General features: G+C 45.0%; 1 protein-coding gene across 1 annotated transcript in view; it reads right to left on the bottom strand.

Annotated features, from left to right (window-relative positions):
* Positions 1-14,109, bottom strand: part of SLC36A4 (solute carrier family 36 member 4) — a 132,630-nt gene that overhangs the window by 106,866 nt on the left and 11,655 nt on the right. Inside the window, exons 3-7 of the mRNA XM_018566799.1 lie at positions 13,732-13,820; positions 10,545-10,640; positions 5,340-5,424; positions 1,667-1,876; positions 848-946 (exon numbers count right to left, since the gene is read on the bottom strand). Coding sequence (XP_018422301.1) covers positions 848-946; positions 1,667-1,876; positions 5,340-5,424; positions 10,545-10,640; positions 13,732-13,820 — 579 coding nt within the window. The remainder of the gene's footprint in view (positions 1-847; positions 947-1,666; positions 1,877-5,339; positions 5,425-10,544; positions 10,641-13,731; positions 13,821-14,109) is intronic.

Here is a 14,109-nt window from a genome sequence, read left to right as displayed (position 1 = left end):
CAGTTCTCTGGCCCATGGAGACTGCTGACGTTTTTTTGCTCTGGCAGGTGTCCTGCCAAGCTCCTGGCAACCAGTGATGTCCCTAGCTGCCAGGGGCTCAGTGGGACACCATAGGTGCATTTTATAGTAGATACGCCTCTTTATTTATCCGATTAACCGATTAATCGAACTTAATAATCGGCTAACTAATCGATTTTGAAAATAATCGTTAGCTGCAGCTCTACTAAGAAGCGCTTTTGATTGGTCAGCGTGGTCACCTGACTGCGCTGACCAATGAGTGCTCGCAATTTGTGAGCAAATTTCAAAATCCATAGCGCAGTGCTGTGATGGACAGCAGTATGGGGTACAGATACTACGCCCGTACTAGCACAGGGTAAGGACTTTTCACCGAAAGGTAAGTATAGCGGGGGGTAGATGGAGCCAGATTTGATCAGGCAACTCCATTTTCCCAAATTACTGGGAAAGTGAACGTACCCTTTATTGCACATTGTGGACAGAAAAACAGGCTGATAAAAAGTGATCTAATCAGATCACTTGTATAAAATGTGCAGCGACTCCTTGCTCTACATTTAGCCCTGCTTGCCTGAAGCAGGCCTAAAAGTAGAAAAAAAACTACCCACCCGTCACCCAGAACTACATGTCCACGCCGTTGGGCGATAGGAATTCCGCACCCCTGCTGTATATGCTCTGCCTAATACAGGCCTCAGTAAAAAGCAGTGAAGAGGAAGATGTGCCAACAATAACATCACTATAACAGGTTTGGCTGTGTCCCCATTAGTATTCATCATCAGGTTAAAAAAAAATTTTTAGCTATGATCTAAACTTCAAAAATGAAAAGATCTTTTACCACTCCTATGCCTTCAAAAGCGAAGATTGCTGTTCCAAAAAATAGCGGATATTTCTTCCAAGTGGACGTCAAAGGCAGAGTACGGGGATCAGAAAGATTCTGCAGAAATATAAGAGGTAAATAAGAGGTATAATAAGCCATTCACATAAACTGAAGACACATAGTGTAGATGAATCATGTCAAAACAAATGTTTCAGTTCTGGGAGGTCAAAAGTGTATTGAAATCTCCCACAGGTTTCTTTATCTCCCCCTGATATTCAAATGATGTTTAGCTGCATCCTTTATCTGGAAGAACAACACCGCTTAAGAACCTGTAACATGCTTTCTGGATTCCGTCTCAAGTTGGTACGAGAGAACTCTGAGTGATCAGGTCATATTAAAAGGTGTTTCTCATAATTAGACTTCCCAATCATTTGGTAATTAAAGGAAACCAGTCAATAAAGGACAACTACACATATAGCAACGGTATCCTTTCGAAGTTCTCCCAACCCTCTGAATGGCACCTGTCTGCCTAATTACTTGTCTTCAGCCTTATTCTGCAGAGTGTTGGCAGAACAAAATGTTCTCATGTCCAGATCCTAGTGTACATGCCCTCTCCTTGGCCTATTAAAACCTATGGCAGGCCCCAAACCATCCAGAGAAGCACAAGCCCAACCATAGGAATGACTGGGCCGAACAGTGCATATTTACAGCAGGACCTGGAACATTCTTCTGCAAAGGCTGTGCAGCTTCAATAAAAACTGGAACTGGGTGCTTTAAAATGAACCTATTATGGAATACTGACAAATATCTACGATAAAAAAACGAAGATTTACTTACCGTGAGAACATAGTGATAAATGATGACGAGACTGACACCCATGGATACATTGGCTAGAAATGAGCAGATGGATAAGTTCTTCAGATTCCGTATAAAAACCAATGGAATGATGAGTGGCAGGAAACATATCATGTACAATCGTAGGTCCAGATTCCACCTTCCTTCTGATTCTGGATGCTGAGAGGGACTCTCAATATAAACTTCAAACACCTGTACAGAAAGCACACTGTTAGGGCAAACGCAGGTTGCTCAGATGTATTCAGATTGCATTTGAGATTAGGTAGACGCTTCTCAAATCATTTAGTGCAATGCAAGGTGCACTGGGCCTCCTTCTAAGCTGCATCAACCTGCTTCAAGCTGATTTTTGTTTTGACGCATGAAAGTCCCTGTTGACACGGGCCTTTACTGTACTGAGATCCGGAATGGTTACAGCATTTTTTCACATTAAAAGGGAACCTGACAAGATCTGGAAAGTGTCTAAGATTAGTGGCTGGGTTCACACCTGGGCGTATTTTTTCTGCTCGTTTTTCAGCTTGTTTTTTACGCGTTTGTTTAGCACGTTTTTCCGTTCAGTGAAACGCACGTTTCACTGGCGGTATGATTTTTATTTTTATTTTCCCTATTTCCTCTATTTTAAAAATGTGTATTTTTTTTTTACTTTCAAACTTCCTGCCGGCTCTGCCCCCCTGCGACGCGGCCGCTCGCAAGGGACGGAACCTGGAAGTCGGCAGCCGCCGGAGGACACAGCGGGGATCGCGGACAAGGTAAGTCCTACGCTGTATTCCAGAGTGTGGCTCGGGTTACCGCTTTGTTAACCCCGATCCACACTCGGGAATACCAATGGAAACGCACTGGAAAACGCCCCAAAGAAGCTCCTGTACTATTTCAGGCGCAGAAATACGCCCAGGTGGGAACCATGCCCATAACACATTATGGGATTTCACTGTTTGAGCGTTATACAGCGCTTTGATCAGCACTGTAAAACGCCCAGGTGTGAACCAGGGGATAGAGTGTCTGTTTTGGTCACTATATAGATTTGCATGGATTGAAACCTTAACAATTAACTTCTATTATTTTCTTGCTTTTGGCTTGTTAAAACATACCACTGAAAACATTGTGTTATATATGCTCAATAAGTGCAAAACATACCTGGTGATCTTGGCAGAAATTCAGAGCTGCCCTGTGCCTTGTCCACACCTTGTGTTATCTCAAGGAGTCTCATTACCCCTCCCAGTTCTTATCTTAGGACTGCAGAATTATTAGTGTCTATGTTGTAGAGATGGGAGAGTGGGAGGTTTTGAGTAGTATATCAAAAAAGACAACTAGGCAGGGCCGACACCAACCTGTCCACAAAAATGAAGTGTGTATTATCAGTCCACAACATGACTTAGAAGCAGAATGCATTTCTGACAGATCAACAGGTATTTGTCCTGATCATGCAATAAAGGGATAAACATAGGAAAATGTGTATATTTGTCAGAGATGTACTGCTTGCAGTTCATTTGCAGTGTCTCTTTTCTGTTATTATAAGTGTGGTCGGGTTGTGAAATTCACTGCTGGCAAAGTCGATAAGTCAGTGGAAAATCAAATTGGAACGATATGGATTCTGGGACCTGTGGGACATGTGTGCCTTAATGAACTCCCTGAAATGGATTTTTACTGCAACAACAGAAATCCTGTTTTTTTCTATCAATTACTAAGCAACACAGGATCAGATGTAAATCTGAGACAATCCAGGACATCCAAATCCAGAGAACCTGAGGGGTCAGCAACATAGTAAACAAATACGCTGACAAGCCTATAGAACAGCGGTGGTGAACCTATGGCACGCGTGCCAGAGCAGGCACGCAGGGCCATTTCTGCTGGCACGCGAGCCCAGGTGCGCCGTAATGCTTCAAAGTTCACTGATGGACACGGAGGCGCAGAAAAGAGCTTCGGAGATGCTGTCATGTGCTGTCGCGCAAGCGCACTGAGGACGAGACGAGGAGCCGCGCAGGCCCAGTGATGTCAACGACTGACAAGGTATGTGAGGCGCACACGCTCTAGCATTGGCACCATTACCTCAGATATAGGAGAGCATATTAGACGGTCACTCGCTGAGGCCTTTCAGGGCCCTATCCAGCAGCGAGCGGCCGTCTATAGTATAGAACCACAGTAAAAACTGGGGGCAGGCTGCAGCCCAAAGAGCTGCCTGTAGGACCGTATGCCCAAAGCTTGCATCATCTGAGGCCTGAGCATCCACCTAAGAAAACTTTGAGAACATATAAAGGAAAGACAAGGCTGTGGCTTTGCAAATCAAACAGATCCCCGATGCCAAAAGAAGCACATACTGATTTAGCAGAGTGCGTCTTGACAGGAAAAGGTGGAACCTTATCCTAAAGTTTAGCCTATAGCCCACTGAGAAATTGTGCAACAAAAGGCAGGTTGTCCCTTACATGGACCATCAGGAATGACAAAAAGAGAGCAAGTATTTCTGAAGGAAAATGTGGCTGTAACATAAACTAGAACAGCTCTCACCACATCCTAACAATCAAGAGAGACCTCTATGGGATGCGCTGGGACCAGTGGCGTAACAAGGGGGGTGCGGCCCGCACCTGGGTGCCACCATTGGAGGAGTGACACCAAAATGACTGACAGTCATTTTGGTGTCACCCCCTATGAAACGTCGTGCACATGGTCACAGACCAAGAGCCCGACAGTGTCAGGAGAGAGGAGGGGACCCGGAGGCATACCTCATCCCGCCGGGTGAAGGTCCCCTCCTCTCTCTGCCGGCGTCCATCACCAAGATGGCCGCCGGCAGGCGTCAATAAGACGACCGCTTATGCGCGATGACGTCGTCACGCGGGGTGCCACGCGGTCTCCGCTCCAGGTGTCACCCAGCTTCGGGACGCCCCTGGGTCAGACAAAGGGATGAAAGCACAATGCCCCAGTTCAAGTGAAAGGTAGAATCCATCTTAGGGGGAAAGGGGGAGAGACAGCAAGGAGAGACAGCGAGGAGAAACAGCCAAGAGAGAGTGCGGGGACAGCCAGGGGAGAGAGAGTGAGGAGAGACAGAAAGGAGAAAGAGTGAGTAGAGACAGCCAAGAGAGAGAGAACGGGAAGACAGCCAGGAGAGAGAAAGAAGAGACAGACAGCCAGGAGAGAGTGAGGAGAGACAGCCATAAGAGAGAGCGAGGAGAGACAACTAGAAGAGAGAGAAGAGACAGCCAGGAGAAAGAGCGAGGAGAGATAACAAGCAACATATTTGCCTGAAGTAGACCAACCTGTGCCCTCTAAGAATTATCTGCACCCTGTGATTTAGACACCTCCTTACTCCCTGAGTTCCCAAAAACTAAAATCTGAATTCCAGCTGAACGAACAAGTTAGAACAGCAGATTCCATTAAATGCTGAATATTTAAGTGCTGAGCGGAACTGGCCTTTATTAATTAACATTCAATCGCTGTGAATCCTCTGACACCAGACTCCTCCAGGCTGAACGGGCATTAAAGTTGAGAAGCGATCGGTAATGTTTGCAAATTACAGTATGAACGCTTCATAATAAAAATGGTTTATTTTCTAGGCACGCAGAAGATGGAATAGAGACTCTTTGATCCGGGAAGATTTTTTAAAGCTAGTAATTAAATGAACGAATGTGAAAAGTTAATTAGCGGCGGCGGCGGCTTCAATACTCACTTGTTTCACGTTTTCTGCGAGGAAGACGAAGTAAACACTGCAAAACCCCAGCTGCGTGGCCACCAGGGCAAAATCCACTGCGTTCCTGCGGAGGAGACGGACATGTGTGAGAGAGAGTGCAGAGCGGACACCGGGGCGTCAGACATTGTTCTGAAAAGTCTAATATTTACAATACAGCCTCGGATTTATCTGGAAAGGTGGAACAGACAGCAGAGGTGATGGAGAAGTGCAAGATCACACATTAAACATGTCATTTTATACCAGCAGAGCAGTAGAAGAATATTATGCAGTCCCGCCGTGTACATCTCTTGCTGGACAAAACTGCATCTGTTCCGATACAATAGTAACCGTAATCCCTTTTTGATGGGTCACTAAGTGGCCAAATGCCTAAGTACAATGTACGTGAGCAGCTATTAGGGGCTGTGGAACGCCGGTAACCGCTGAGATCAACGGATACCATTCATTAATGGATGCCCAAGTATACTTTGTATGCTTTTTTTTCAATAATGAATACAGATCAAACAAATATATATTGCCCAGGAAAGTATTTCTTTAAATCTGATCAAACACTTACAGTCATCATGTTTCCAAAAAGCTCCAACTCTCAGCTTGGCTTTATTATTATTATACAGGATTTATATAGCGCCAACAGTTTGTGCAGCGCTTTACAATATAGGGAAGACATTACAATCACAATACAATTCAAGACAAGATGGTAAGGAGGGCCCTGCCCCTGAGGGCTTACAATCTAAAAGGGAGGGGCCAGTGATACATGAGAAGGGAGCTGTGTGGGGATGAATTGTATGAGACTGTGATGGTTCAGTGGTTAGGTTGAGGTGGGATAGGCTTCCCTGAAATGATGAGTCTTAAGGGATCGCCTAAAGGCAGTCAGAGTGGGAGATAGATGGACAGGTTGGGGTCAAGAGTTCCAGACGATGGGAGAGACTCTAGTGAAGTCCTGGAGGCGAGCATGGGAGGAGTTGACTAGGGAGCTGGAAAGCAGAAGGTCATGGGAAGAGCGGAGGGGACGGTGAGTGTGATACTTTGAGACAAGGTTTGTGATATAGGCTTCCCTGAACGTCCGGTCTAGTAGAAGATCACAAGGGACAGAACAGTCTCCAATAGCTGTCCATCTACTAGCTTGAAAGAGGTATGTGTGGGTAGCTGCTGAGTGGGCTGGCTTGCTGTGCCTGTGTGTTTGTGAATATCCGTAAGTCTTGCAGCACTTGTTACCAGATATCCCCAAGAAAAATATAATGGGCGCTCGTAATGACTGCGGATGGCGCTGCTCAGAATGAAACTTCAATAAGGATGTCACCTGCACATCAGCACGAGAGCTCCAAATTAGTGCAAATCCATTTTTATTGATAGAGGTCTCTCAAATGTCAAGCGCTTTCAGGGCCACGCAGGGTTCCCTTCATCAGGCTCAGAGATGAGCCTGTCATCTCTGAGCCTGATGAAGGTGACCCTGAGCAGCCCCGAAAGCGCTTGACATTTGAGAGACATCAATAAAAATGGATTTGCACTAATTTGGAGCTCTCGTGCTGATGTGTGTTTGTGAAGACACACAGCTTACTAGCACACACAAGGGTGGCCCCATAGCGCCCTGCAAGAGAAAGGAGTCAGCCTAAAACAGGATATCAGGGCCAGTGCTCAGAGGACCAGCTGATTTTACAGGAAGGTAACATTTTTAAACACCAAGGAGCAGCGTCCATTGTAAGTGATTTCATCAGCATTTAAGATTTAAAACCTTCTGCATTGACTTCTTTATTACAGATATACCATGACCTGGATGAATGAGAACCTTCACAGACATCTTCTGACTTTAATATCCCTTTAACAACAGGGCATGAAACCCTTTCCACTATTCAAAACATTGCTATAACATTTAATAAATATAAGGAAAAGGCTAAATATGGAACGGATGGTGTCCAGTTGTGACGCTGTCCCTTTAAGCCATCGTAGAAAGGAGAAGATTCCAATTGCTATAAAAAAAAGCATCATTTTATCAATGAGCGCGGCGTCGGACACAAGCAATTCCTCTGCAGTCACAGTAGCCGCAAATTGCACAGAATAGGTATCATTATTCCGTGCAGTCCAGCTAATACAATTGCACCGATGGCTTTTTCAATCAGAAGTTTACACTGGAGCAGCAGGCACGCCGCATATGTCATGTCGACAGAGCTGACAATCCGCTCCAATATGTATCGTCACTGCCACTTGGAGAAAGTCGCACTTCCAAGGGACTAAGTGGCCTTTTATAGCACAATCTGCAGTCACAGGGCAAATCATCAGTATACAGGCAAAGCATCTCATAAATCTAGAAGCCGTTTCTGGAGGACAAAAGCTGGAGGAAGATTTAGGAATGACTTTAAAGCTGAACTCCGGGCTTGCCCTCAGTCTTGTACAGTTGTACCGGCTCCTCTCCTGGACTGACATTGCTCATTCTGATTTCTAAAGGCACTGAGTTTCTCACAATGTGCGTTAGAAGCTGCAGCTAGTCAGATAGAGCCCGCATCATTTCCTGGCTGGAGGACATCCAGCATCATTATTATCATTATAATACAGGATTTATATAGCGCCAACAATTTCCACGGCACTTTACAAAATGTAGGCGACAGTACAGCAAAAGGTAATGATTGTTTAGATTGAGTTACTGGAAGAATTAAAGGGAAGTTATGTTGAGATGAGATAGGCATCATCTAGGGCTTACCTCCCCAGCCTGACTGTCCCTAGCCCGCCCCTTTTTATTCATTGAATTTCAGTTCTGTCAATCATGGAGGCTCGGCATCACATGTGAGTATTAACTAAGGAAGTCTGCATGCAGATTAAGCCTGGCTAGAAACATCCACTCCTCCAGACTGACATCCACCCATTGTGATATTTGCATAACTCCTCCCAAGAGCCAGCCCACTGCTTGCATCAGAGCTGAGGGTTCTGGGGAGGTGTTCTGGGGCAGGGTGCTGTGATGTTCTCAGGATGTTAGGTACAGCACCCTGCCCACCGGCCATGATCTGCCTGCATTGCATAGAGACCCAGGGATGATGTCACTGGATGTAATAAAAACAAAAAGCTTTTATTTAAAAAAAAAAAAAAATAGATATCAGTGAGGGGGGAAGGGATATAATCAGAATAAACTTCAGGTTTAAAGTGCATGTAAAGCCGAAACATTTTCAGTTTTGCAAAGAGTAGGATGAAGTAGGAAGTGAGAGGAGATCTCTACATAGTAAAGAGCGTTCTTACAACATAGTGAAGCATGGAGGTGGGTGATAGGCGCAGAGCTTGCAATTTCAAATATAAGTCAGCAGCGGTGATCTTCATGTGTCTCTCTTCATAAATTCCCTTTAAAGCTGAACATAAATCAAAGCAGCTCTAAGTACAAGGGATCGGCTTGGTAGTGGAAGTGGCGGCATTAGGGGAAAATCAGGTGTGACGCATGCATATGTGCTGACAGGAGTAGAGAGCAGATTGAGTAGAAGCACGATCTCAGCAGTCCTCTGCTGCTCTCTCCCAGTCCAATCAGCAGGCTGGGGGCAGGGAAAATACACTATCGCGCTACAAAGTGTAACAGATGAAGTGGTTTCATCCATCTGATAGTGCTGTGTGCTGGGGATGATTGGACAGAAATACCAATTCTTTTGCCTGGGGCTCAGCCTTAAAATGGAAATACAGGCACAAAAAATGTATTTCCTTTTACTATGTATGTAATAAGTAATCAAGTCTTTTAATGTGGAATGTTCTCCTGTATAATGCAAAGGGTTTCCCTGTCATTCTGAACCCCTTGGCAGTGACGCATGGGGCCAATACGTCATATGCACACTAGCCCTTGTGTGTTCAGATCTAAGTGGGAATTGTGGTCATCTGACCAAGAGGAAAATCCTTAAAGTGATATTAAAGTCAAAAGGTTTTCAAACTATTTCAAATGCTAATGAAATCACTTACAATGGATGCTGCACCTTGATGTTTAAAAGTTTTAGTTTTCTGCAGACTGTTTTAGGGCTTGTTTCCACCAGCCCGCAGGTCTGCCGCAATGTCCTGTGCCTGGAATGCAAGGGATTGCATGTCTGCAGTGCCATTGACTTGAATGGCACTGCCACGCCCCCTCCCGCCTCAGAACCCAAGGAGTCTTTTATATAGGCGTTTCCTTGCGCTTCGGGCACGGGACATTGCGGTAAATGCACGGGCTGGTGGAAACAAACCCTTAGGGCAGTGGTTCTCAACCTCTCTAGGGCCGGGACCCCTTGGTAACATTTGCCAAGTTGTGGTGACCCCCAACGGTAAAATTTAGGGTTGACGCGGCTGCTGCTGTTGCGACATCTGGCGGCGTGGAGGGAGAACTGACACTGCTGTGCTAGGAGAGGGCTGAGGAGGACTCTCACTTAGCACAGCAGAAATCACACAGCGACCCACAGGTTGAGAACCACTGTTGTAACAGCTAAAATGACAAACCATATAACACAAGCCGAGGGTGTCAGCTTTTATTATTAATAATAATGATGATAATCACTAGATGGGGACCTGATGGAGAACTGCAGGTCCCCCTCTGCTGAGTGACAGCAGCAGTGGGCGGGTGCAATAGTTAGTTTGCTATTGCAAAGTAAAATAGCCAATAGGAATGTAGCTATGCATTCCAATGCTGATTTATTGCAGGTCCCCCTCTGCTGAGTGACAGCAGCAGTGGGCGGGTGCAATAGTTAGTTTGCTATTGCAAAGTAAAATAGCCAATAGGAATGTAGCTATGCATTCCAATGCTTATTTATTAATTTTTTTCTGACTTACGGCGGCCGGGGCTCCGATGTCAGAAATAAAAAAAAAAAAACGATCGCAGTGAAAGGTTTACTCTGCTTGATCGAGCAGATTAAACCTTTCCGGGAGAAAGTCTTTCTCTCCCGGGCGGCCGGGAATTGTCATTCGACCCCCGAAGGGGTCCCGACCCACAGGTTGAGAACCACTGCCTTAGGGTGACTCCTTTTTCGTGCCAGATACTATGGAGCCGCCCCTTGTGTGTGCTAGCAAGCTGTGTGTGTCTTCACAAACGCAGCAAAGCAAGCCACTTGCCTCCCTTTCATTCTTAAGATGTAACTCTTGAGTCAACCACTTTAATGTATGTGGACATTTCTTTTAGAATAGTAACTTATCAGAGCTCTAAGTTTGGTAGACCACAGACAGACAGACGATGGGAGAACACTTCAATATAGCACTTACTTCCCCACGGTGGCGTACTGCTGGAGGAACTTCGCCGGTCCCACTTCCAATGACAGCCCAACTGTTTCACTGTAGCCCAAATTTGTCCTCTTGTACCTAAAACCACAAGAAGGCAGAATAAAGCCATCGTGTCACCAAGATATAGGGCAAAGTGACGTCTCCTGAGAAGCAGCTGGAGCAATGACATGGATAATACAGACACATCACTGACCAGAATGAGAGGTGGAGGAAGCTCTTTGTTGTGAACATTTTAATTTACTGGCTTCTAGAGGAAGGGATTTCATAACCACCTTCTCAAGTTGTCCTGCTCATCATTGTCTTCAAGACAGAAAGTGATAGGAAAACCAGCATTTATAGGTTTCACCAGAACTGGAATAGTGGGGAAATCTTACAATTAGGGATGCACAGATACTTTTCGAGTACCAGTGCCGATACTTAGCATTTTCATGAGAACTACCAGGGTTGCAGCGATTGCAGCTGGGACCTGGCTCTGACGCTCCACCACTGTCCTGAAATCATTAGTCTGTATTGTTTTAGAAAAACTGTCACATGACAATAAACAAAAATGTATCAGTACTCGTACTTGTAAGTACTCGGCAAGTACCAGTACTCGTACTCGCAAAACTGGTATCCGTGCATCCCTTTATTTATATTTATAAAAACAAAATCGTACATTAAAACAAAGATGTACAAATCCCATGAGATCCGTGTGCTCCTTACAAATAACAGCTGCCTCCTAATTTTTGCATTTTTCTCTAGTGTAGTCTTGGAGCTCAAAAGTATCGGTACATGTACTCGTACCTGTACCGAGTACTGTACTTGGTATCTGTGCAACCCTACTTACAATAGGAACAACTGTCCAAGACCGTAGTGGGCCTTATAGTGGGCTTTAACTGTAGCCCATCATCCTCAGGGGGCAGAACAGAACATTCAGTGTATGTAGTTCTACAAAAAACTGCTAATACACTTCAGGAAATGGTCAGAGACTTGTGATATACTACAGGTGTAGTTGAAGGCTGGAAATATGCTGCAGCAGTTAGAGAATGGAGATATGAGACTACTAGCTATGGCCAGAGGGTCACACTGTAAGTACCAAAAGGGCCACAGGTTGAGCAACAGGGGTCTAAGAGGTGTTTCCCCTCATTTTGGAAAGATCGCCCCTCACTTCCTGTTTTTTCCCAAGAACAGGAAATGAAGGGTAATGTTCCAAATGGGCACAAATAGCAAAAAATAAGTCAACTAGGGCTTTTAACATTTCCCTACCAAGACCAAAAAGAGTGGTAACCAATTTGTATCAAAAGTTTTTTTTAAATGTTGAAGTTCTGCTTAAAGCAGATCTCACGGATCAGACAGGATAGCATGTCTGCCCCACTTTATAATCAGTGTAAGTCAGAAGGAGGCCTATCATCTTCAAGACTGATGCAACAAGCACAAGAAGCAAAACTTCCATCGTGAGTTTTTTTGTTCCTAATTTTTCATATTTTTGTTTTAAAGCCCAAATTGCAGGCTCCCCTCTACTGCCCCACAGTGCTAGAGGCCCCTGCACTGCATTTATTATCCTTTTCTAATACCTAACTTTGTCTACAGGCTGGTTGCATGACGCACAGGGTCTTCTCTGGCAACAGGTGGTCCTCAATGATGCAGACACAAGTGCTTACAAGATGACATCAGAGCCGCTCTCTGTATCATTACACTGGGAGTGAAGGACCCCGTGGTGATGAGGGAGGGCCCACGACACCGTGCACTCACAGGATGTCATCAGTGACCTGGGATGAATGATGCTGGGCATCATTAAACAGAGAAAACTGGGACCATCTAGTTGCATAAAAGAAATATGGTGGGGGACAGCACCGGAATGGAGGCGAGTAGTGCAGCAAGAGCGGTTCTATTCTTATATACTCCAGCTGGGGGATTTATTTATTATTAGCTCAGAGTTGAGTTTTTATACTTTCACATAGTCAGTCTGAATGGAAAGTGTGTTCACTAGAGGTCTTCTTTAGAAAAGAAAATGGAATAACAAAAAAAAAAGGGCTCTCCAGGATTAAGAAAGTGACGCCTTTATTGCGATCTTTTGGGACACACTAATTGCAATAAATCTTTTCATTTGAATCCCTAAGACATAATAATGGCCAACGAAGTCAACTGCGGGTCAGATTCAGCGGACAATGAATTCTGAATGATCTCGGACGTGTCTCGCTCTGATGTCAAACCGCTACCATCAACACAACCTGAGAGTTCATCCACACAGAACCCTAACAGTATAGGATTTAGCCTTTTAAATTTAGGGGGTTATTCACAAAGCTCCCGAAGGCAGCCGAGTGAATAACCCAGCCGAAGTGAAGTGAGCCAAACTATGTGTGGCTATTAACTCCAGCTCAGTACGGCTGCATGTTCGGCTGAGCCGAAGTGCAGAAGGACTTCGACTCAGCCGCTCCAACATCTGGATCAGCTGAATCGAAGCTCCGGCAGCTCACTTGCTGCCGTTCGCCTCTATTCTCATAGGGGCCGAACGGCAGTGAGTGAAAAGCCGAATGCCGCAGAGCGCTATTCGGTTCGGCTATTCTGCCCAGTACCTCCGTGGTACCGAGCAGAATAGCAAATCAATGAAAATAGTTGGAAAAAAAAGTTGGAAAATATTTTTAAAAGTGTAAATAGATATCAAATCGTAAAAAATGTAAAAAAGGGGGGTGGAGCTAGCAGTAACAGCGAGCTCAGCCCAACTGTTTTCTATTGGCCCAGCACCTGCTAGAGTCTTCTAGCAGGTCCAGGCCAATGAATAACAACTGGGCGGAGTTGTTATTGCTTATTGACAGTTCAGCGCCCCCAGGTCATTTGGGGATGCTGATCTGTCATTACAACAACCGCCCAGCTGTCATTTGCGGGACGTAAAGCTGGACTTCGGCAGGCCGTTCGCCCCGCTTCGGCTGACACTTCAACTCAACCCGTGCTGAAGCAACTGCCTTCAGCTCGGCTGCCTTCGGCTGCTGTACTGGCTATTGTGAATAGCCCGTACAGCAGCCCTTCGGTCCGACTAAACCAAAGGGCTCCGGCGGCCGAAGAGAGCCGAAGGATCAGCCGAAGCTACGGCTGTATCCTTCAGCTCCTTTGTGAATAACCCTCTTAGTGATAAATGAAACATATCTCGTCATGTCTTTAACGTATGGCTCTTTGTACTTGAAAATCTTACCTCTGACATAAAAAATGACTGCAGCGTACCAGTACATTCATACAATGAATTGAGATGATTCCAAAAAAAATTAGGCTCACTGGCCCCAACTGAAACAGACAAACAGAAAAAAATGAAATGGAAGCAAACTAGAAAAGCAACAAAAAAAACATCAATCAATATATTCTCTACAAATACTATAACTAAAAACATAAATATGTTTACTATCTATAGAGTTAAAGTGTATGTCTGAGCAAAATAAAAAAAATCATTGAGTACATATTTCCCATACATGCACATTTCACCTTGTGTTGTCTCTTTATAAAAAGCTGTTGATGTGCCAGATATCCAGTGAGCTTCCACCTTCCTGTGCTGCACTGAATTCTCAAGCAGTGTTAT

The sequence above is a fragment of the Nanorana parkeri genome, unplaced genomic scaffold (genome assembly GCF_000935625.1).
Source record: "Nanorana parkeri isolate BGI_ZX_2015 unplaced genomic scaffold, ASM93562v1 scaffold976, whole genome shotgun sequence".
In the NCBI taxonomy this organism is placed as follows: Eukaryota; Metazoa; Chordata; class Amphibia; order Anura; family Dicroglossidae; genus Nanorana; species Nanorana parkeri.
This window is presented reverse-complemented; position numbering and strand designations above follow the sequence as displayed.